The 23,585-nt window shown below is 42.8% G+C and overlaps 2 protein-coding genes and 1 long non-coding RNA gene across 7 annotated transcripts in view; 1 reads left to right on the plus strand and 2 right to left on the minus strand.

The window, feature by feature from the left end:
- foxp1b (forkhead box P1b) overlaps window positions 1-2,276 on the minus strand; it is a 222,015-nt gene extending 219,739 nt beyond the window's left edge. For 4 of the 5 annotated variants that reach the window (XM_036124581.1, XM_036124579.1, XM_036124583.1 and 1 more), the window contains exon 1: window positions 1,894-2,071. The gene's annotated coding sequence lies outside the window, so the exon portion shown is untranslated. Of the gene's footprint in view, window positions 1-1,893; window positions 2,072-2,201 lie in introns of those variants that run through there. The other variant, XM_036124578.1, reaches the window with a different exon arrangement.
- A 6,355-nt stretch (window positions 2,277-8,631) lies between these two features.
- Window positions 8,632-17,778, minus strand: LOC105934440 (eukaryotic translation initiation factor 4E type 3). The gene is made up of 7 exons (XM_012874413.3): window positions 17,477-17,778; window positions 14,731-14,803; window positions 11,863-11,957; window positions 11,594-11,654; window positions 11,445-11,511; window positions 11,216-11,371; window positions 8,632-10,269 (listed from the first exon to the last, which is right to left on the minus strand). Exons 1-7 carry the CDS (start codon window positions 17,653-17,655, stop codon window positions 10,223-10,225), a joined length of 678 nt encoding a protein of 225 aa, XP_012729867.1. The 5' UTR covers window positions 17,656-17,778; the 3' UTR covers window positions 8,632-10,222.
- LOC110369276 lies at window positions 17,707-19,797 on the plus strand. Its single transcript, XR_002428877.2, has 2 exons — window positions 17,707-17,794; window positions 18,977-19,797. It is a non-coding gene; the product is annotated as an uncharacterized LOC110369276 (long non-coding RNA).
- The last annotated feature ends 3,788 nt before the right edge of the window (window positions 19,798-23,585 follow it).

Here is a 23,585-nt window from a genome sequence, read left to right on the forward strand (position 1 = left end):
CTATATGTTTAAGAGCTACAAGACACTTTTTTTAATATTCAAAAGTTTTTTTTAAATGGACTTATTTAGCCAAATTAGTACAACACGGACAAACTATGGAGATGTTATGCCCTTCAGGCTGGTCCAAACAGAAGCAAAGAATAAACAACACAAATTAGAACGTGATTAAGCTTCAAAAATACAAATGACAGCAATGATGATACATTTTTAAAATCTATTTTAACAAGGTGGCATTTTCACAGTTTTTCTTTGAGAACCGCACCTAAGAAGCTCATCCTGCTGGCAAGTTTGATTCAGTTGCTGTTGCTAAACTGAACAGAAAAAAAAACAACATACTTGTCTCATCTCAAGACAGAAACTCTATCCATCACAAACATTTCGCTTTTTTGTACTAAATCACTAACACAGCTCATATTAACATATCAGTGCCACATAAAGAATGAGAATAGAAGGGACTGGATCAACTTCTCTAGATATATGCGGATCAATTTGTTCAGATAGGATTTACCACCAAAATTAATTAGCCTGTCTTATTGAAAAGTGACTATTATTGTGCATTGCATTTACAAACTAAAATGTGTGTGTGTGTGTGTGTGTGTATGGGGGGGGGGGGGGTGTAAGTGTTTCTAAAACGATAAATACCCTATAAAATGCTTGTGTGTAAGAATGAATAGGTCAACTTTATAAAAGTTAAGAGCTGTCATAAAATAGAGTTTCTAGGTTTGTTTCCACCTTTGGCTCGTTGAGCAGTGGCGCTGATGCTAAAGTGAAGCTGGCTAGCAGGCTGGGCTTCCTGACCCTGAGGCGGTGGCTGCCACAGAACAGCTGGGGAGTTCAGGGGAAGCGCTCACATGGCACCTTGTCCATTACCATGTCAGTAGCTCTGTTGCTCTACAGCGGGGAGGATGGACCTGGTGAGCCACCTTTAGTGACAGGCGGACCAACTAATCTGGTTAAGAAACATTTTAGAATTCGGTTGCAATTTCTTACATTTATTTACTTGTTTTAGTTGTTGAATTCACGCATTTTGAACCAAGAAACATTGACTATAATCCATCTACACCTACTTTATTGGTAAAATCTGTTTTTATCAGTGAACGTTTCAATAAAAGTTGTGAGAAGCGTTTCCCTTTTTTTTTTTTTTTTTTTTTTTTTACAAATAGTTCACAAATGTTTTGAGGCAATGAAAAGTTAACAGTGAAGCGAATATCCGCTTCAGGGGAGCTTGTGCGTCGTCGTCTCTCCGCGGCAGGCACGCCACACAGAAAGAAGCCCGTCTTTAAACGCATCGAGTGATGGACGGGTCGGAGAAAGCAGCCGAGGTGGTGGGGAATGTTAACAGTGCATTTCAGATGCCCTTTTTCTCAGGTTTTTATTTTTTTATGTTAGGGGGACAGCTAGACACGTGGGGAAAAGTCCCTTCCCTGCCAAAGAAATCACAGCAAACTTTTCGCTTCCACCAAATAAAGTTAAACATTCAAAGTGAAAACTTTTATTTTATTTTTTGTAAAACTGCGCGTGACCACCGCTGCTCTGTCCATCTGTCCAGCGACAAAGCTGCGAGTTCACTTTTTCTCCAAAAAGGTGCGTTTCTCCCCCTTCTCTCTCTCTCTCTCTCTCTCCGGGGTCTCGCGGTAGCCTCTCCACTTCAGTGAACTTTCAATAAGAAAGAAAACCGGGACACCGCGCTAAACAACCGCGACAAGAGAGAGAGAGAGATAGAAAAAAAAGCTGCCCACTAAGTTACAGCAACGCCGTCTGGGAGTTTGTTTCGCTATGTCTTAATAAATATCCAGCAGCGAAGTCAGACTCGGCGCGAGCAGCAGCGGCAGCAGGTAACGCGAGGCGAAGCAACAAAGCTAGCGTTAACATGAGGAGAGCTGGGAAACTTACCGGGAGGAAAAAACGCTTTACGGCGGCCAACGGGCAGCGCACGCGGAGAGTTCAAGAGGAGGGAAGGGGAGGTGGGGATGGGGGGGAAGCGATGTGCTCGCGTGAGATAACGAACCTGTGCACGCGAGCGTGCCTACCCTGCCGCGAACGCGTGCGACAACAAATCACACCGTAAACACCAGCAAATATTACTCCGCTTGCCTCGGCGTTGGTTACGGGCTGCCAGCGAAGGTGAGGAGGAGGAGGAGGAGGGATGCGGGGGGGGGGACTAACTTAACTTATCTGCGAGGAGAAAACGGTGGTCTTACCCAGGGCGTCGAAATGTGGCTAGATGTGGAGTTTCGCTCACGCCGACTCGCCTGTGTGTGGCTCGCAGGGTAGGGGGGGAAAAAGAGGCACGGGGCTGCAGGCTTTTAATGCTGTTATTAGATTTTTTAACACGCCGAGAGAAGAAGTAGAGAGAGGGGGAGAGAAGAAACGCGGATTTGGATGTTTTTGTTTTGATGTCCCAAGTCCGTGACGTCATATATCCACCTGCTGGGCAAAACAAGGTTCATTGCGTTGCAAATCCTTCACAGAGTGAAGTACATTTCAGGAGCACTTAGGGAGGGAGGTTGGATAATGATGTGCGTTAGCTATAGATGGAAGTCTGACGGGTGGGGGGGTCAGGACAGAAGAGACAGAAAAGAGCAGTTTCAGAAAAGTCCCCTCATCTGTTTTTACCCCTAATTATACACTAGTAACATAAGCATTTACGTCATAAGCAACAAACTCAGAGTAACTATTTACTTACATCTTATTTGTATGAATTTTAATTAATATATAGTTGTATAAATTTACCACTTAAGTCAGTCCCATTTAGCAGCCGGTTGCATGAGTGGCATACCTACTAAGCCAAGGCTGCACACACAGCTCTCCCTAAGGGAACATTCTCCCCATAGTCAACTTTTCAATAGGTCAAATCCTTTCTGATCTGATTTGTTGACTTGCAGCAACACAACTGATGCAACAATTTGCAGACCTTTAATTTGGATAGATTAAAAATAATAATAATAACAATACTAATAATAATTTGGATGGATTTTAAGCTATAGTTACAACTAAAAATTGTTTAACAGCTTAAAAACAATGTAATACATTCGTTATATTCCCCCCAAATTTTAAAATGCATACATAATCAGCACTTGGCTAATTAGTTAATGGTTTGGCTCTCTTTATATTGCAGAATCTTACGCCGTCGCTAAATTAGTCGAAAGCGGACAAAAACTCTTTTTTCTCAAACAAGCATTGTGGCAGTTCCTAACATTTGTTAGTTGATGTATTTATATTCATTCATAAAACAGCTCACACAAACTTTTTATCCATAGATGACACCTCACAGGACAAATGGGGACCAAATCTGACTGAACCATTTTATTGAGGGTAATAAAAATGTTTGAGGAGGATTTGAAAACAAAACAAATAACTTAGTCTTTATTGAAATTAATATTTCAATTTAGATTGTTATAATGGGTAAGGTTTAACGAATGCCTTTGAAAATTATTTTCTCTTCAAAAATAGGGTTCTAAGATCCAAGTAAAAAATTTGTTTATATACTCAAGTTTGAGTTGCAGCTGGTGAAAGAGACCTGATAGGCTTTTAGAAAAGGACGGTGGCAACGCGGAGAGAGCAGGTAGTTTTAGTACAATGTAGCCACGGCCTCCAGACGTGTGGGCCAGATTTTCTCAGGTCCTAAAGGTCAGCTCAGAAGATTGATAAGCACTCGGTTCTGGATCGGATGTTGCATTTAAAATGTTCTGCACACTTTTGTCAGGAGACAAAAGTGGTTTGGAGGGAGGCAGACCTATCTGAAACATGAATCACTTGTTCCAGGACAAAAAAATAGTTCAGTCCCATTTAGTCCCATAGCAACTCGTATTTGAATGGATTTAGATATATCTTCACTTAGCCCCGAGTTAAGGGAGGATTGGTGACATCAGCTTTTAGCTTCATCATAGCTACAGCTGAGAGCAGGGCTGAAGTTGAGCCCTGCTCAGGAAGGATTGTTCCTTGGTGGAGAGCGCCACCTTCTGACCAGTGTTAGTAACACTGGTGTCAGTGAAATATTTCACTTTCATATACAGTATGTAGCGTTGAGGTTTGCAGGGATGTTAATAATCACCGTTATAGAACCCGGATTGTGTCTTACAGGCACTGTTCTGTTGTTAAACTTTATGTCTTACTGTGCCAGTGCCTTTACAAACACACACACTCAGATTTACCTTTTTTCATGCTTATACATTCCGTATACCATGTATGGGCTTTAAATACTTCTGTATTTTCCTTCTGGGATTAAAGTATTTCTGATTCTGAAATAACTTCAGAGCCTTCCTGAGGTATTGATACCCCATGACTTGTTGAACATTTTGTCACATTACAACCGCAGCAACAATGTATTGACTTAATATCATATGTGACCGCCCAGCACAAAGTAGTGCACGTCCACCTGGGATTTTCTGTTCTGTTTAGATTCAGCGGTTCTTTGAAGCTCTCAGAGGTTTACTGGAGAACATCAGTGAACAAACAGCATCATAAAGACCAGGGAACCCAGAAGACAGGCTGGGGTTGAAGCTGTGGAGAAGTTTAAAGCAGGGTTAGGTTACAATGTTATAAATCCCACTGTTTGAACATCTCAGTGAGCACATTTGAATTTACCATGTAGAAATAACAACAGTGACCTTCCACGTCAACTGACTGGCCAGGCAAGGAGAGCAGTGTTCAGAGAGGAAGCCAAGAAGCCCATGGTAACTCTGGAGGAGCTGTAGAGATACTCACCTCAGGTGGAAGCATTTGATGGCAGGACTATTAATAATCTGGAACTCCACAAATCGGGTCTTTGCAGAAGAGTCATGATGGATCCAAGCATTATTTGGGGTGGAAAAGTAACAATACACTACAAACACAGGAAAGCAATTTTGTGACCCATCTTTGGGTTGTTTTTATCTCAACCAAGGCAACAAACCTATAAAATCTGCCGGGTGATGAGGTTTTTTGCACTTCTCCATACAGGCCAAGGTTTTAGAGTTATTCCTATATTATTTATGGTAATGCAAGACAAGATACCAACAACTAAAGACTTCTCAGTCAATATAATGTGTTTACAGATAATGAAACCCTACCGGTCAGTGCATCCGAATATTAGAATATTGTGAAAAGGTGAAGTACTGAAAACTCATGGAGTCTCACCTTAATCAGCTAATTAACTCAAACCCCTGAAAAGGTTTCCTGGGTCTCCAAACGGTTTCTCAGTCTGGGTCAGCAGGCTACACCGTCATGAGGGAAGACTACTGACTGGGCAAATGTCTAGAGGACAGTTACTAACACCCTCCACAAGGAGGGGACGCCACAAAGACCAAGCTGGTTGTTCACTGAGTGCTGTATTCAAGCACATTCATAGAAAGTTGAATGGAGGGAAAATGTTGTGTAAGAAGTGCTCCAGCAACAGGGATATCATCCTAGCAAAATCCATTCAAGATTTTGGGGGAGCTTCACAAGCTGCGGACTGAGGCTGGAGTCAGTGCCTCAAGAGGGACCCCACACAGACGGATCCTGAACTTACCTGGGCTAAGGAGAAGATCTGGTCAGTCCCACAGTCAGTGATGGTTTAGGGATTCCATGTCATCTGCTGGTGTTGGTCCACCGTGTTGGTCCACAGTCAACACAGCGATTCTAGAGCACTTCATGATAGAGATCCTGCTTTCATTTTCCAGCAGGGCTTGGTAACGGCTCTCAATGCCAAAGGTACCAAAAAGCTGGTCCAATGAACATGGCTGTACTGTGCATGACCGGCCAGCAAAGTGGTCTGACCCGAACCTCAGAGAGAATCTGTGTGGTATCGTCAAGAGGAAGATGGGAGAAACAAGAACCAACAATGCAGATAAACTGAAGGTGACTATCAAAGCAATCTGGACTTCCTGAACGCCTCAGCAGAACCGCAGGTTCATCTGAATTTTAGGACAGCTGTTAAAGTGTATTATTATTATTATTATTATTATTATTATTATTATGCAACTTAATGAAAAAATTAACATTTTCCCATCTCACTAGTTTATTTTTATCTGCTAAAGCTAGAACAATAACTCAAACATTACAAAAAGCACTTTGGACATTTTTAAAGGAAAGCATTGATCAATACTGCATTCCTTCTTTTCAGGGTCTTCCTGAAACAGGCGGACTTTACACCACCGCTTGTAGAAAATGTCTGATTGTAGGTTTAAGAGCTGATTTTGAGTCCATCTTCACTTTCAAAAGGTCCACTCAACTCATCTTTAATGTAAAGAGCCCATACCATAACCCCACCTTCACCTTGCTAGAATCTAAAGCCCCTTTTACACCAGCTCCATTTGGGCCATTTCTACACGGTTACACCCGCTTTGTGACTGTTTTGATTACAGGTTTGTTTCCCCTACCTACTGGGCTGGGTCTTTTCATCCCTGCTCAGGAGTAGGGCCGGGAACAGACTGCTGTTCAGTGATTGGCCGAGGGGCAAGGAGAAATGTTAAGATTTTCTCAGAGGAAGTGCAGGCAAAAGTTAAACTGAAGAGAGACAACATTCATATTAAGGACCACCATGAACAGAGCGGATCGATTCGAAACCCATTCATCCGCGGTTGAGTCTTCAGATATTAATTGGTTCAGTCTTGAGGTTTGTTTTTTTTTTTACCCACTAAACAATGGCATTCTGTTTGAAATCTTATTTTAATCTCCATATTGTGATGTCACTAATTACTGTTTTTTCCGCTAAGCTGCAAATTGTCAACGTCTGATATAATGAACGAAATAAAGCAGGAAAAAAAACCAATGTATGAACTGTTTCAGGAAGCAAATTGAAAGGATAATCTAATTTCTCACTAATTATTCAGTGACTCAATCTGCATGTCAATACAGGATCAGTGGAGCCCAGGAGCTGACTGAATTTATCCTGCATGGCGTTCTGTCTGTGTCATGCTGCTGATGCACGGCGTGGATTAGGGCCCCGACTTGGAGTGTGGTCACAAATTAATTGTGGATCACCATCCGTTACATAACAGCCTCTCAACACGTTTGTGTGCACACAACAAAGTAATTAGCTTCCTGTTAATTAGGTAATTACGCTAATGAACAGGAGCTGCTTTTGACTTCCAAACGGGTGGAGGGGGGGGGGGTTTCAAATGCTGTGCTGCTGCCGAGGGCTGTGGCATTCACCGTGTGATGAAAGGGGGAGATTTCCTGTTGGAGGTTCACCGCTAATGAAAAGTAAAAGAACCAAAGGAGTCAGAAAACCAGGTACTGCGTTACGTCACGTCTCTGCTTTAGAAATGTAACCCTGTTAGAGACTGAAGTTTGCTCTTTGCTGTAATTTTCCACTTTCCCCACACAAAAAAAGCATTGGGATATTTGGAGATCCTCCTTTAGATAACTATCTGGTTCTTAAATCTTTATTAACCTTGTTCTATAGAGTTAGTTCACAAATAGGCTCTATTAAATTTAGTTTATTCTAAACAATGTGTGCTATTACATGCCGTAATCAGGTGGAGGTGGTGTCTGTCTAAATCAAACAGGCTGGAACAGTCTAGCTGGTTTTAATCATCATGCTAAACTACATATCCCAAAAACAAATAGTATAACCCATAAACTGGTATATTACTCTGGAACTTAGGACAAACCCTAAAATGTTCAGGCTCCTGTTTACAGTGGATGTAGAAGTCTACACATCCCTATTTAAACGACACGTAAAAGCTTAGACCATAAATCATTTCAGAACTTTTTTTTCCACCTTTACTGTGACTTGTATCCTGGATTATTCAACTACATAAATATATCAGAGGCAAATATTTCAGGAGGGAAAAAGCTTCAATAAACTTGAATGCACATGTGTGCACATCCTTGAACAAACACTATTTTGAGCGACCTTTTGAGTCACCTCCAGGGTTGAGTCTTTGGTAACCACCTAACATCATTTAGGAGGACGTGATGAACCTATGTCCTCCTAAATGTTTTTTTTAATATTTGAACATTTACATACTTTGATTTTAGATTACAATGGATCAGGAGGGTCTTTAGTACAATGGGATCAGGCAGGAGTAGAATAAAAAGAAAATAATCTACACCATTACATACGTTATATTGCCAACAGTATTCGCCTAAACCACTACTGCATTTTAGAACTTTTATATAAATGTAAAACCTTTGTGAAATTGCTACCCAGTTGTAAACACAAATTATTTAATCTGCAGCTTCACGTTTCTAAAATGAGTGACCACGCTACTGTAGTACGTGTGTTTAACAGAATCCACCTTAATCCAATCCCTTCTAATACCATCCAGTCATACTGGTCAGATCCAGCTCCAATCACATTTAACTCAAGTCGACCCAAATCACATTTCTGAAATGGTCAAATTCAGTTGATCGTGTGTCAATTGGAAAAAAAAAAGGATCCACGTAGGGAAGCCGACTGCATCAGGCTCTTCATTTGAAAGTTTTGGATTACAAATATAACAAAGAGCTCCTGCATAAAGTAGCAGAGTTGTCCAGAATTCCTTGACCTTCGCAGTTCATAACACTTATGTCTCAATTCTGTCACAGAGGCAATAGAAAAGTGGATCTGGAATAACTTTGCACCAACCATGTCTGCATAAATGAGAAATTTCATATAGCTATTTAGAAACAGTCCCATGTTCTTAGTGTTCTCAGTGAAAAGACACAAAAAAACTCCAAAGAAAAGATTTTCAGCTCCATTTTATTTGATCTGTCCATGTCACTGCAAAAAGACTTTACAGAAGGAAAAAAAAGAAAAAAAAAATTCAACCCAGCAAGAGACCAACTACAAAAAGTGATGACTAAAACTACCAGACTTAAACGTCTACTTAATCAAAAACAGCTTGTAGTAGGTGTTAAATCAATGGTGCAGTTTTAAAAAGTAAGCTAAGAGACGAATACCTTCCTTGAATCTCACACCTTCTCGTACAGACGGGAGCTGATTTATTTATTGGTCGTTTTCCTCTCATCCCCCTAAGCAGCAGTCTACATAAAACTCAGTCTCTTAAAGCTCAACCCACCACCAAACATGACCGTATGACCTAGCTACGTACGTCTGTGAAGCAGAAGTAATGCCTCCTGCTTCCCTGTGTGCAGTGCTTCCAGCAGGACGCGGCGCAGGAAGGCAAAACCTGCAGCTTTGCTGCTAGTGGCAACGTGTCGCAACAGATATGAAGAAAAATGTGCAGCATTACCTCATCTAACAATCAGTAACTTCATTTCAGGGGTCTATTATAACAACAGGTCTAATACAATGGTGAGGGAAATAAAATTAAAAACACTCCCAGAGACACTTTTTAAAAGTTTTTTTTCCCCTCAGAAAAATAAAGCTTTAAAAATAACAATGGCCACATCTGTGCTGGACTTCACTTTGATCCGTTATGATGGCTTTATGATGTGCAGACTAGCATAAATAGCCACGTGCAACGTTTTGGGATTCAAGTTCACACTTGATGGATATTTCAGAAAAGCAAGCGTTACATTCCCTCCGTGTGAGCGGCTGAATCCCGACTGGAGGAAACAGTCGGATGGTGACGAGAAGAACGTCTGAAACAGCAGAAGCGTGCTTTGGCACTGAACGAGCTGAATGGATCACTATGGGGAAGCAGTAAGGTACCGTCACATTCAGTAGATTAGAGCGCAGGTTCTGATGAGGCTCGTTTGTCACCGTGTGACTTTTGGAAATGACCTTTAAGCAGGTGCTAAACATACTCCTCATTAAGCCCCAAATTCTGTTTTAAAACAAGTTTTGTATTGATTTGAAGTAATATTCTAAACTTGAATACTGTTTCCGTTACCTCCAAATGGAAAATCCACATAACAGAAATAACAGCTAGAAAGCATCAGTCTGTGTGCGATTAATCTGTAAAATGCGTTGAAGCTAGTGTGTGAAATAAACTTTTCAGTAATATTCTAACGTACTGAATACGACTTGTACCTCTCCACCATAAACGGCGTGAGTGCTTCCTGGAATATGCAGAAGACAGGACCGTGTCAGTACATTGCAGCAAACCAGGACCTTACACCCCCCCCCGCTACTTAATGCCTTTGGGATGAGATTTACACAGTTTACATTCTCTGAACCCCTCAGAGCTTTAGGACCCACGTTATGATTAAAACAAGGCAGCAGTCATTAAAAGATATAAAAATATATTGATAACCTCTCCTCATTGAAAGCAAAAATACTATCCTTAACTATGTTGTTGGACATCGCCTTCTGTGGAGGCAGGTACAGAGTTCAGGTTTAAAAAATAAAATAAAAGTGCTTCACAATCTAATGTCTTGAGCGTCCTCCCTCAAAGGCATGATGTTCCATATGAGCTGAAAGAGACAGAGCGGTTTCATTTCATTATACGTCTGCTTGATAAACATGACTGAACATGAAGGACACGGTGGGGTCTAGGAGCTGAAATAACAACTCAGGGGTTAAGCATTTCATTATAGGAGACTCAGTTTGTGGATTCAGGCTGTAATGGGAGGGATAAAAACCTTAATGTATAGAGGCTGTCAATTTAGTTCTTAGTTTAAGGGTTTCAGGATGTGATGGAAAAGAAATTTTCTGCCAAATTGGCTGGTCGGACATTTAAATTATTATTATTATTTTAAATTAAATAAATCCGGATGTCTTCACTGGATTAGCAGATTTTCACGGATACAGAAACAGCTACGTTCTATTTTACTGTGCAGGATAATTGGTGAGACACATTTTCAACTTGTGCTGAGTTGAAAAATATATTTTATAAGTATTTATTGTCCTTAAAGAGAAATCAGCACTTTGGCAGATCAGAGCTTGACAAAACCTCTGGTTTAGAGGATCTTCTTTAAGAAGGTCATCTATGGGAACTTTTAAATGCATCGTTATCACAGTTGGGGTCATTTTTATTTTTTTAGATTTTAAAGCTGAGAGTCAGAATGTGTACGGCTTGTTTTAAAGGTTTACCAGGAGAAGTTATTTTCTTTCAAGAAGACAATATCAGCATGGCTCAGTTTTGCTAAGTTGCATCTGATCGATAAGAGAACTGGACTAATGTTCAGGGTTGGCTCTTACATATTCAATTTAATGGTTGCACAACCTCTCTTAGATTTAGCTAAATCCAAGAACCTAATTTTGTTCCATGACTTGATTAAGAAATGACAGCCTCACCCAATCACATGAATTTAAATACATGTTCTCATTCTAACAAACCCCATCCAGGCAGCCTATACAGCTAAAAGCCTGATCCACACGCACAATATATGTAACAAGTAAAAAAAAAAAAATACTTACACTTATAAAAAACTGCTTTAAAGGATATATACGGGAGCAGCTCATAGACTTTCCCCAAGATATTTGCTTCGTTAGCGAGAGTTGCGTCTCTGTTCCATATCTGTACGACGTCGTCCCGATCTCGAACGCTAACGCTGACGCCGACAACCTCGTCGTCTGCAAAACAGAAGAGCCTGTTAGCAAAGCATCCGTCTGTCAAGCCCGACGTCTCCGTGTCGCCCTGCTGTACCTGAAGCGCAATAATCTGCAAACTGCTCCCCGATAGTGGCAAGTAACAACTCCTTCCAAACTGTAGACTGAAACACAAAGCAGAGGAGCTCATGACTAAATCAGCCGCATCAGGAGAGGAAAGCAGGTGAACCGCAGGCAACGTCTTACACCGTTTTCTTTGGGGATTTTCATCTTCCACACGCCTCCTTTTGCATTACTTTCTTCTTCCCTGGAGGTGTGGAAGAGAAAAGCCAAACTGGTTACTGACAACATGGAGAAAATGGATGATTCCACATCAGACACTAAATCTGAAAGCAGGTCAGATACTGTAAGGAGTTGAGGAACAACGTTATCTAAACGTGTGACGTAGACATGGGCTCCATGTTTAACTGATTTAACACGGTGGAGTTCAGAGCCTTTTGCAGAAGCGGACTCACCACAGCGGCCTCCTTTCTCCGCGCATTAAGTGGTAGCTACATCTCAAAGGCAGGGCTGTGACTGGAGGGATGTTGTTATACACGCCCCAGAACATCTACAAAAGCAAAACACACACAGGAAGAAACAAATCAAGCTCACATATTCAAACGCCCACCCTACGAGCTGTATACCAGCGCCCCCTGCTGGACAGCCGGTGCCACGATTTAACCCGTGGGCTACACCGCCCTGTAACCTGTGTGTAATACAGATTTATACAGCATGTATGAAGTTTGTCCTGTGAATCAGCTGCGTAGGAACTGGTTCTGCCTGGAGTTGGGAGACTCCTACAGAGCGAGGACCTTAGAAAGCAACAACCAGACTTACTGCTGCTAAATAAACCCCAGTGTCACTGGTGCTTATAGCCGGTCTGCTCTTTATAGAGTGACCTCAAGTTTAACAAGTGAAGTACATTTCATTTTTATAGCACCTTTCACAGGTCAAAAACCACAAAGTGCTTTACAATAAAGACAAGCATAAAAAATAAAAACACAAAAGTGCAACAGGTTGCCGACCCTGACTCGCTTTCCACTCCGTAACCATCCGGGTCAGAGAGCTGAGCTTTTCTCTTCCTTGTGTGCCAGGGAAGATTGTAGAGGCCTTCTTTCCCCCACAGTGCATAGCAACAGGTGGGGGAGGGGCAGAAGTGGGTAACTTTAAGCATTTCTCTGGCAACACATTAAAGATGTTAAACCGAAGGAAGGGTGTGAATGAATATTTTGAGTAGACCTGAAATCCAAACTTCTAGATCTTGGAGCACCTCGACACGGGTAGTCAGTCCATCCGTGCATCGTTAAAGCCGAACTGCAAAGGTGCTAACAAGTCATTCCCTGACCGATGAAGGCTGTTTTTTTTTACAGCAAGAAGCTGATAAAACATTGTCACTGAACTCTTCCACATAAAGCTTTAAAATGAGATGTCAGCACTGCGGGGAAGGGGGGGGGGGGCGTAAGGGCTCGGCTTGTGACAAACTTCATGATTGTTGTGGGGAAAGAGGATAAAGTCTAGTCTAGTTTACTTGTGCACGTCATCAAAACGTCTGTTTTAAATTCCCATCAAGGCATGGCCAATCTAATCAGAGCACAAATAGTTTAGATCAGGGGTCAGCAACCTTTACAACCCGCAGAGCCATTTTTGCTCTCCGTCCAGCTGTTCAAATTTTGTTTAGAGCCACAAAAGCTACACGTCTCTTTGAAACAGGAGCTCGTTTTTATAGTATAAGATAGGAAATTTGTTTAAATTTTTTTTAATTAAAGATCAACAGTTTTTATTATTTAAGCAACAGTATTTTTATTAGTGTTGCGCCGATGCCATTTTTTGGCCCCGATACCGATACCTGATACCTGGCTGTGCAGTATCGGCCGATACCGATTCCATACTGATACCATCTGTTTGACATTGATGTGTGTGTATATATGAAGAACAGCATACTACTTGGATGTAAAATAATTGCCATCATGGCTTTGTCAAGCTGCTACCTTTGTAAAGCAGGAAAAAGACTAATACAAAGTGAATCCAGTAGAACTAGTGAGTGTCGGGAGAGAGAAGGCTGCGTTCAAGTGACATACAAACATCAAAATGGTATCTACCTATTTGTTGGTGCTCACCGATACCGATACCACCATTTTAGTGCGGTATCAGCGCCCCGGCCGATACTGGTATCGGTGCAACACTAATTTTTATGCTTAGGTTTAATGCATTTTCTTCAATTGGACATTTGATCTTTATAGCAAATGGCATCAAAATGATGAAAAAGCAAGTCGTTTGCAACCTGTTGACAAAAAGATACTTCATTTAGCTATAGTAAAATATTCTATACACCATTAGTTTCTTTCTTTCTGGAAATGTTATGCATATATTGCAGAACTAAATGCATCCTAAAGCTAGCAATTTTAAATGACCTTTACATTTAGAAACGATGACCAGTTTTTTTTAAAAGCCCTAAACTGAAAAGGTGTAAAGAGCCACAGGTTGCAGACCCCTGCTTTAGATCACTCCCCGTCAGCCTGAAGCTGGCTAGCAGCGAACACTTCAAACCTTCGGCTAGGAGCCGTTGGGCTCCCCGCATGGAGAGCCAAGGCGGGCCCGGCGGTCAGGTGCAGCGCTTTCCAGAACTTCCCTCTCAAGCCCAAGGCCGGCCGTGCTGGACCCTGGCTCTGCAGCAGAGAGCGGTGTGTGCGACACCCTCCTTATCATCGTCCCAACACGTTCATGGGACCACAGCCCCGCTACGCGACCTTAGAGACGTCACAGCAGGAAGACCAAACTGCTTCAGAGCGGGGTCTGCAGGCGAGCTGCCAAACACTCGCCACTTTCAACCTTGTGTTTGGGAACATGAACCGTTTTCACACACGGTGGGGGAATTTCTGGAGAGCGTGTGGAAACTTTCAGTCCTGCTGCTCACACACACACACACACACACACACACACACACACACACACACACACGACAGCAAGAGGCTGCTGGCTGCACAGCCACAGACGCCCGCTGGCATGAGGAGAAGGTGCCGGGTCAGAGGGGGTGCCCGGCGCCCCCTGGTGACTGACTTTATGAGGTTATCAGCAGGAGGCGGGTCCGAGCAGAACGCCGTGGCAGAAACGGCACACAGCAACAAAGCCACTTTCAGCGTTGTGAAACCTCTGCCAGGCGTGGACTGCTCACATTTCCAGGCTGGTTCCTGCGCCGTGGGGTCAGCTGACTGCAGCCCAGCAGCATGCTGGGAACCGCCATCCCCCTCCGTCAGGGGGGACGCCTCCTAAACGAGGCGGACTGCCAGCGCGCCCATCGCTCCTGAGGCGATGAAGCCATTTAAGCCGTCGGCAAATCTCACCTGAACCGTCTGCACGGTGTAGATCTTCTTTAGGTTGGACTCGCACTCTGCGGCCGTGGTGCCCGGCAGCGACCTGCAACGACAGGAAGAGGCGGCTTTAGCTGTGATGGATGCAGGGAGCAGCGGAGGCCGCGCTGACGTGCAGGACTGCTTCTCTGTGAGCCGTCCGACACACGGCCCGTCACGATGCACAGCAGCGGTCCCAGCCCTGGTCCTCCGGTACCCCCGTGTCCTGCGTGTTTTAGACGCGCCTGCCTCTGCACCCCGTAGAGTGGCGCAGGAGCCTCTGGGCGTTCGTTGTGTCAGGGCGTGGCAGCGAGGAGGAGACACCTGGAACGGCAGGAACCCTGAGGACCGGGGAGGGGACCCACCACGGTAAAGGACGGTTCTCTGGCTGATGATGGGAGTTATACTGTGCAGGAAGCATGCAAGGAGCAAATATGGGCCGGCCTCTAAATGGACTTTGAATTCTAAAAATAACCAGACATTAAAACGTCCAGTGGAGTTAAGAGAATAGCTGCTGAGTTTCAACCGTCTGGAGAGGGTCCAGGGATTGTTCTCCGGTCTTAAAGAGTAAAAAAATAAAAAAAGGCAATCATGTCTGAAATATTTCATGAGACTGTTTAGATTAAGCATGCTAATGACACTGTCAGGTTTATTACAGGGAGAACAGACCTGGATACCAGCTGCAGAAATGTGCTGAGACGGAGTCGGATGTGTTGATCTGCTCCACAGAAGGACAGATAGCTGGTGGGACCCGGACGGGCCGTAAAAACAGAACCCAGAGGGACGGAGACGTGACGAGTTAGCCACTTATTAAAGGCCTGCGGTCGACAGCACCGACGTAAAGAACGGCAACACCTGCTAATATTCAGACCATCGCTTTTGAATGTGGGAAGGCGCCAACAAGCAGCAGGTTCTCCCACGAGGTTTGCAGCTTAGCCAAAACGAAGACGAGCGTCAGTACGAGCAGAAGGATTTCAGCGCCCCGTGCACATTGTCATCACAAACCCTCCACACCTTTTCAGACTCAAACGTCTGCTTGAATGGTAGTCAGAGCTTCTCTGGAGGTTCCACATATATTCAAACAACTAGCGCTGTCGTATACTGGTCTCGGTACTAGACCCGATACCAGCGTCAAGTTCTCATACTTGTACTTAAAAGCAACCCGATTGTAAAAACATCTAATTTTGAGCTTCATTTTCCTCCTGGGCTGGGCTACGCTGAGACTCAAAGGATAGACGCCACTCCTTAGGGAGTTATGTGTGATCTATAAGTAGCCTACCAATTTAATAAATACTCAGGACGAGAAGATCGGATTTGGGCCGTTCACACTGCCATGACGAAGACTGATATTGGTCACTATGGGCAAAAAGATCGGATATTGGTCGCATCTTCCTGGAAAGTGAACATAGCCTAAACGTAGATCCTTTAAAACCCTACATTTGCTTTGATTTCATTTGTAGCGATCCCAGAAGGGAAAAAAATATAGTACTTTAGATTTTATGTTTAGCATATTAAACTCAACCTAAGAACCAGAAGCGTGTATCCAGTCAAGTCAAAAAATCAAAATACCAGTGGAAGTGTTACTGTCCAAACCTGGACATTTAAAGAAAGCTAAGTCCATACGTCAACACTGTGTAACATCTTCAGGATCCAGCCAATAACGTGATAACGACAGAGCAGTCAAAAGAACGGAGGTTGCGTCTAACAGCAGAAATCAACCTTTATCACACAGACCAATGCGTCTGTACAGGTGTGACGGGGCAACAAGGCTTCCAGTTACGGCTGCAGAGGGGATGCACGTTTCCCAGCATGCCCAGCCGGGTCCTGGAGGGACCAGAGACAGCGACCCGAGTGGCTGAAGCTGGATAGAGCACCGATTCGGCCGGCGCTGCCCCTCCCCAACCTGTTGCTAAGCACTGCTGCTCAACTGGCTGAAAGAAGGCCGCTTGAATAATAATCCTTGTCAACCCCTTTTTGTCTGTCTTAAAAGAAAAATGTTAATATTTCAGCCACTTCAGTGCCACTTTCTGTCGTAAACAGCATGATGCAGCGGTTTATCCTGAGACGACACAGCTCAACAACCCCATGCTGTCCCCTCAATGCCAGTGTCAGTCCTAGGGCCCTTCACCAAAGGCCACACTCTGTGTCAGTCATAGGGCCCTTCACCAAAGGCCACACTCTGTGTCAGTCATAGGGCCCTTCACCAAAGGCCACACTCTGTGTCAGTCATAGGGCCCTTCACCAAAGGCCACACTCTGTGTCAGTCATAGGGCCCTTCACCAAAGGCCACACTCTGTGTCAGTCATAGGGCCCTTCACCAAAGGCCACACTCTGCGGCTACGCAGCTTTCACACAAATCCAGATCCTGGAAAACGGGACGACGGTGTCCGTCTCGGTCCAAAATCAGCCAGGTCCCCCTGCTGGATGAGGCAGGGTAACTTCAGGTGGACAGCGGGGTAGCACAAAGGAGGGACCCCTCCGGGTCCGCCGTGCTGCGTAGGACCCATCTCTACAGACAGCTCGGACCTAGAAGTCCTCATTTGCACAACCGGGCCGGGCTGTTGGCATAAGCAACCGGAAAAGGGTCAGAAGAGCCTCAGAGAGGGATATTTCTCCCGCTGCGCTTTGCTCCTGCAGGCCTGAAAAGCTGTGGCCTTGGCTCGGCTCTCGCTGTTCCAAGCCGGGGCTCCGGCCGGGGCTCCGGCCGCCCAGGCGCGGCGAACAGACCCCCAGAGCTTACCTGTCGAGCCAGAAGGTCCAGGGCGAGTGCAGAGGCAGCTGGGGCGCCGAGTCGTCTTCTCGCTGTTTCTTTGTGATGTTGTCCAACTCTTTCTCGTCGATGTCAATGTTGTCCTCGGAGGGGACCGTCTGGCCGCCTCGGTCCATCTGGACATCCGCCTGACCCGCGGGGGCCGCCATTAACGCTGGAGACGAACCGGGCCCTTCGCTGCGCGTTCTCCGGACAAAACGACCCGGTTCGGTTTGGGCTTTATCTGCAGACACCGAAAGACACTGCCGCTCTTCCGCCCACCGACTGCTGACGTCCTTGCGTCACTGGGTAGGAACGTCGCGGCTGGTCCACCCCAAAGACTAGCAAAAATAAAGAGGGCTCACTCCTATCCATTTTTTTTGTATCAATTAAATATCGTCATAGTCACTGGATGATGGTGTACATTTCTAATAAAATTTTCAACAATGTTATAATTTCAAATCAAAATTAATTTTTCAATACCCGTTAAAAACGAGATGAGCTAGACGGGTCAAAACATTTGGAAAAACAAATGTGTTTTTGGTAAACAAGAACCAGACCTGTATTTTCTGGCCACATTACGACAATGTTCCTAGGTTCCTTACAGCACCCAAACTGGTAGTGAATTAAAAAATCTAAATATTACAATCTCAATTAGTCAACAAGCAGATGATGCTTGTTTCCAGGGCCAGCCCGAGTTATAAGCAAACTTTGCAACTGTATAACATCCCCTGCTTTTATATGGGGAGCAAGAGAAATAGAATCCTCACAGGATGTGCTGACAAGTGCACAGATTTTACACATACTAATCAACAACTTTATAGATTAAGTAAGTTGTTTATAGTAAAATTATTGATTTTGGTAAAAAGTCAGCGTTGTAAGGTAATTCAGTCATTTCTGCTGTTGAAACTCTTTATCTGGAGCTGTAAAAAGAGATAGGGGAAAAAAATAAAAAAAAAGAGCTTCTTTACAGGGTATGGTAAAAAGCCGCTAACAATTACTTTTTTAACATACAAATCACCTCTCTGCAATGGTTCACTTCACAATCTTAGTTAGTGCCCCCACCCCCAAAATGAATATCTCCTCCTTAATTCAAGTTGTTTTTTTTTTTAAAAAAAGGCAAATCCATGGTACAACTAGCTCTCTGTGTCCTTTCTGGCGTATGTCTATGTACCAGTGGGATTTTTCATTCCAAAAAAAAACACATCTCACTCAGTCCATAGGGTTGTTTGCTTTATTTAGCTCCACATTGATATACATGTCAACAAACATTTACAATAGGTTTTAATTAATAACAAAATATTTATAGAGTATTTTAATAAGTAGCCTTCAGCCTTTTGTTCCTGGCCCTGCATGGCTTCTCCCTCATTAGGAAGTGTGGTAGTTGTCTGTCAGGATAGTGTTGTTGTTTTTCCTTTTCTCTTTTTTGTGCAAATAAGGTCAAAAAATAAAGCAAATGCTGTTTTTCTGTCTTTTCTGTGTCCTCTCCAGGGAGTTTGGGCAAATGCTTCCCCGGCTCTCCGGACACCATTTAAAGGTGCCCACGGATAGGCTGTGGGTTAAGACAGCGTCGGGGGATTTCTGTGCATGGGGTTTTGTTGTTTTTGTCATGGTGCAAACATGCAGTAATGAAGTATGAATGATTTGGTTATTTATCATAAATTGTAACATGTATGAAGTTTAATTTAATAAAAAGCTCGTCTATGGTGGGAGGATGGATCTGTGGACTAAGCAACCACTTGTTCCCCCAGCCTTTGACTTCCCAGTAAATCTAGCTGGTAAAGGTCGCCTTCACACCCTGGTGTCTCGGTTAGAGTTTGAACCAATGTTTAGATTTACAGTGTCCAAAAATCCAGTTTAAATAGAAAGCACTTTAGTCATATACAGTAACAACTCTGAGAAAGTGTCTGAGCTATTAGTGATCTTTTCATATTTTGGCAGGTTACTACTGTCCAAAGCAGATGGAATCATTTTATTCCCTTTCTGTGTCCTCCAATAGCATAAAAAAGCCAGCTCATTGTTTCAAGTACTATGGAAAAACAAACTCCATTATATCAGAGTATCTGAATTAGTAAGAGAGTCAAATACAGGGAGGATAAATCTTTGTGTCTTCTTCCAGAATATGTGTAGTTTCATTAATCCCTCTTTAATTAATCAGATGGTGCTCATCCTCAAAAGGAAGTCTGTTATTAAGTGTAATGGGTTTACGAACAGAACGGACATGGATTTGGTCCATAGAAATGATAACATGTTGGATTATCTGTCATGTTCAGGAAAACGATGAGATGTATAAAGCTCTATAAAATTCAAAACACCAGTTCATTCTTCCGTTGCTACTTTTACCTATATTGCGGCTTCATGGGTGTAATTTGAAAGACAACAAATGCAGCACAAAATTAGTCAATAAACAGTTTAAGCTATAATTATGATTTATGATAGAAATTTGGATGGACAACTGTAATTCTTACCAAAGGAAAATTGCCAAAGCACACTAAATGTGTCAACTAGCCAGCCTTGGCACAATCTGTCCACTAGAGGTCGTTAGATTCATTTACTATAGGCAGCATTTCTAATCAGGCACATTTTCATTGTCCCAATTCTTCTTTCTCCCCTTTGTTATGTGGTCTGTTTATAAGAATTAAGAGTATTTCCATATTAAAATTCCAATATCAATACCAGATTAAAAATGATCATTTAGGCAAAGGTTAAACAGTAAATGTTCATAGCATGTTTATAGCTTGTGTCAAAGCTCTCATATATCTATATAATAATAATACAAGACAGTTGGAAAACCATTTCAGGTAACTAACCTTAAGCTGCTCAGGCCAAGGGGGAACAAAGCGGTACTCTAAACAAGGGGGGGGGGGGTATTTAAAAAAAAGTTAAACTATGTTTTGAGTTATTTCATAATTTTGTGTTTGATACATGATTCTTTATGCTTCATAGTGATCGTTTTGATGTCTTCACTATGTATCCTCAATGTAGGAAGTCATAAAAATAAGGAAAAGCCATTGAAAGTCAAAGGTGAGTCTAAACCTTTGACTGGTAATGTATCTAGTTTGAGTCCCTTGCAATGTGTGTAAATCTATTATGTATTGGCTATTACTCAACTCAATGGCTTATTGTATTTGGTTGATAGAGTCAAGTAGGAGAGCTCAGTGGTTGCTGACTCTATTCCTAAACATTGCCTTCACGGGGACTTTTTCCCCTTGGAATAAAGAGCTGGCTTTTTTAAGTTATGAGAATGAATGACAGAACGCTGATTCTGTTTCCTTTTTTTCTCTTTATCTGTGTTGTGCATTTTCTCATTGTTCTGGGAAAGAAAGAGCCAACCAAAGGCGATTTTATGGGGTAGAATATATATAAAAAAGGAGAGTTAAACTGTGGTCAATGGACATGAACGCTGCAGTGCAGAGGGCTACAAAACTAGACACAACACAAGATAAGACTTGAGTGAATCATCTTCTTATTGCAAGATCTTTGCTCTGCAGCTTTCTGTTGCCTTAACAGATTTGTTTTTTTCCACCCAAAACAAAAAACAATGAACTCAGATTACAATTTTATAATGCCATGATGCTCTTTGTGCACATGTTTTTTCTCCTTTCGCCTGTATTACATTACTTGTTCTCTGAAACCATTGCAAGTTCCCGCTGCAAACTGTAAGGCTCATTTAGTCATTTCAAATCCCCTCCGCACACTAGCACTGTTTCCTTGCAGTATACCAGCATTCTTCTTGAATTTACATCCTCTGGAGTGACATCTTTGCACCTCTGAACTGTGCAAAGCTCCATGGAGCTCCATGTGTTTATTCACCCAACAGATATTCTCTTGTTGAAGCCTGCACGGAGCTGGTTAACGGTGGGGGTGTCTAATCCCTGCAGCTGTGGGCGAAACCCCGTCACATGATGGCAGCTCTGGGTTCAAAGTACAAGCCGAGAGCGAGATGTGATCACCAAACTACCATTTTGCGTGTTCTGTTTTAAAAGGCTGTCAGCTCTTTTCTGTTTATTCAAGGATTGCGTGGCCTTTTCGGGAATCGAAACCCTAAAAAAAACACCGGGTATAGTTTTATTCTTTTAATTGACCTTCCTCACATGTGCAGGCGTGTTATGTAAGTGTGTCATTTTCCTTCAGCCCCGAAAGAAATGCCACCCAGTAGGCCGCAAGCCGGGATCTATAAAGAAAAGTAGAGAATGTTGCGAGCATTCGTCATGCTTGACCCAGACGACATCTTGAATGAATTTTTAAACCAATATGGGATGCACAAGTTTGCGTGTATTACGGATTTTTCTTAAAATCCACAAAGTTGAGATTATTACTGAGTTGTGTTGGGGATAGTTTTCACCTTGGAAAGCTGACTTTGTCCAACATTTATTATATACACGCTGCTGATTTAAGCTGCAAATGAAGAATTAGGAGGAAGTCCTTCATTTGTTCCTTAACCTGTTACCACTCGCAGTAAAACAGCCCCCTCAGCATGATGCTGCCACCTCCATGCTTGACAGTTGTTATATTACAATTCAATCTGAAACCTTTAATATAACATTATGCATGTCATTGAGGCGACATAGCTCAATCTTTGTCTCATCTGACTTTCAAACTTGTCGATGCGGGCAGCTGCAAATTTATGTGGCGTTTAAAAGTGTCAGAGACATGATTCTTTCTCTGCACCACCTCAATTCAAGGGGATGTAAAACCCAGTGGACAGAGATGGTAGGTTTCCAGGACTCTCTTGTCTATGGCGTCCTCGACCCCAGTCAGGTCCTGGGCGTTCAAACTAATTTTTTCGAGTGAAGCGAAAGTTTGGCTAAAAGGACTGAAAGCTGAATAAAAGGACAGTGACCACAAATGCACATCAAAGCTAGTTTCAGAATGGCTCTAGCAGGCTAACGTTAAGTTTTTGGACGGCCCACTCTATTAAATATATACACGGTATTTAAAAGGCAGGTCCAGCATCCGGCTCCTTTCAATGAACTTGACCAAACTCTGCCTAAAGGAGCTCAAATGTCCTGTCAGTATTACGTATAAATTGTGTGTTTTCTCTGCAGCAAGTGAAGAACATTTCACCAGGTAACAGCAGTAGGTGTACTGTATGTGTCGTTATGATCCCGCATGAATTATAAAGAAATCCACAGCAAGTTTCATCTTGTCTGCCTTTTTTAGTTTTTAGAAATTGCTGCTGTTGTACCATTCCACAAATTTTGGTTAAAAATATGAGAATCCCAACCATGAGTGTATGCAAACTTGACCAATAATGATCCATAGAATCCATGATGCCTCTCAAGTCAACAGCATCTAGGGAATAAATGTGGGGGGGGGGGACGTCTGGCAAGTACATGGCTTTGCTGCAATCCCTCATACTGAGCAAGCATGAAGCGACAGTGTGAAGAAAAACCACCCATTAACGGGAAAAAAAACCTCCGGCAGAACCGGGCTCAGTATGAACGGTCATCTGCCTCGACCGACTGGGGTTACAGAAGACAGAACAGAGACACAACAAGAGAAACAAAAAAGCACAGAAGCACACATTGATCTAGTAATCTGTTCTACATTAGATGGTAGTAGCGGGTGAGCCGTCTTCTCTGGATGATGTCACAGTTAACAGAACGCCAGACCAGGTGTACCTACTATGAAGAGAAAAGAGAGAGAACAGAAAGTTAAAGCAGAAATGACAACACATAATGCATAATTGAAGAACAGTAGAACTCAATATAGTGAGAAAATTAGATCCTGATATACTCCAGTAACCTAAGCCTATAGCAGTAAAACTATAAAGGTAGCTGAGAGTAACATGAGTCACTAGTTATAATTTTTGTCAAAAGAAAAGTTTTACGTCTGGCATTTCTCTTAAAATGTACCCGTCTCATAAACTGAGCTTGTACAGTTGAATCAATCCTGATTATCACCTAACAGTAGTATTGTTTGGTGTGATTTTTTATTTGTTTGTTTGTTTACTTGTGTGGGGCAGAGGAATATATGCATGGGGCAAGAGCAGTACCATAAACCTTACCTAACGAACTTACATAGCAATAGGGATAAAAGAATTTCCCCAAAGCTTACAACTCTTTGTTACTTATTTATTTTTAAAAAGCTTTAAAAT

The sequence above is a fragment of the Fundulus heteroclitus genome, chromosome 20, assembly GCF_011125445.2.
Source record: "Fundulus heteroclitus isolate FHET01 chromosome 20, MU-UCD_Fhet_4.1, whole genome shotgun sequence".
Lineage (NCBI taxonomy): Eukaryota > Metazoa > Chordata > Actinopteri > Cyprinodontiformes > Fundulidae > Fundulus > Fundulus heteroclitus.

What these genes read in the sequence shown, in the direction of transcription:
- LOC105934440 (XM_012874413.3), bottom strand. Translation starts at nt 17,655, where the DNA reads ATGGCGGCCCCCGCGGGTCAGGCGGATGTCCAGATGGACCGAGGCGGC. An exon ending in ACACCGTGCAGACGGTTCAG is followed by an intron (nt 11,958 to 14,730) that starts GTGAGATTTGCC and finishes TTGCTTTTGTAG; the next exon opens with ATGTTCTGGGGCGTGTATAA. An exon ending in TGCAGATTATTGCGCTTCAG is followed by an intron (nt 11,372 to 11,444) that starts GTACAGCAGGGC and finishes TCTGTTTTGCAG; the next exon opens with ACGACGAGGTTGTCGGCGTC.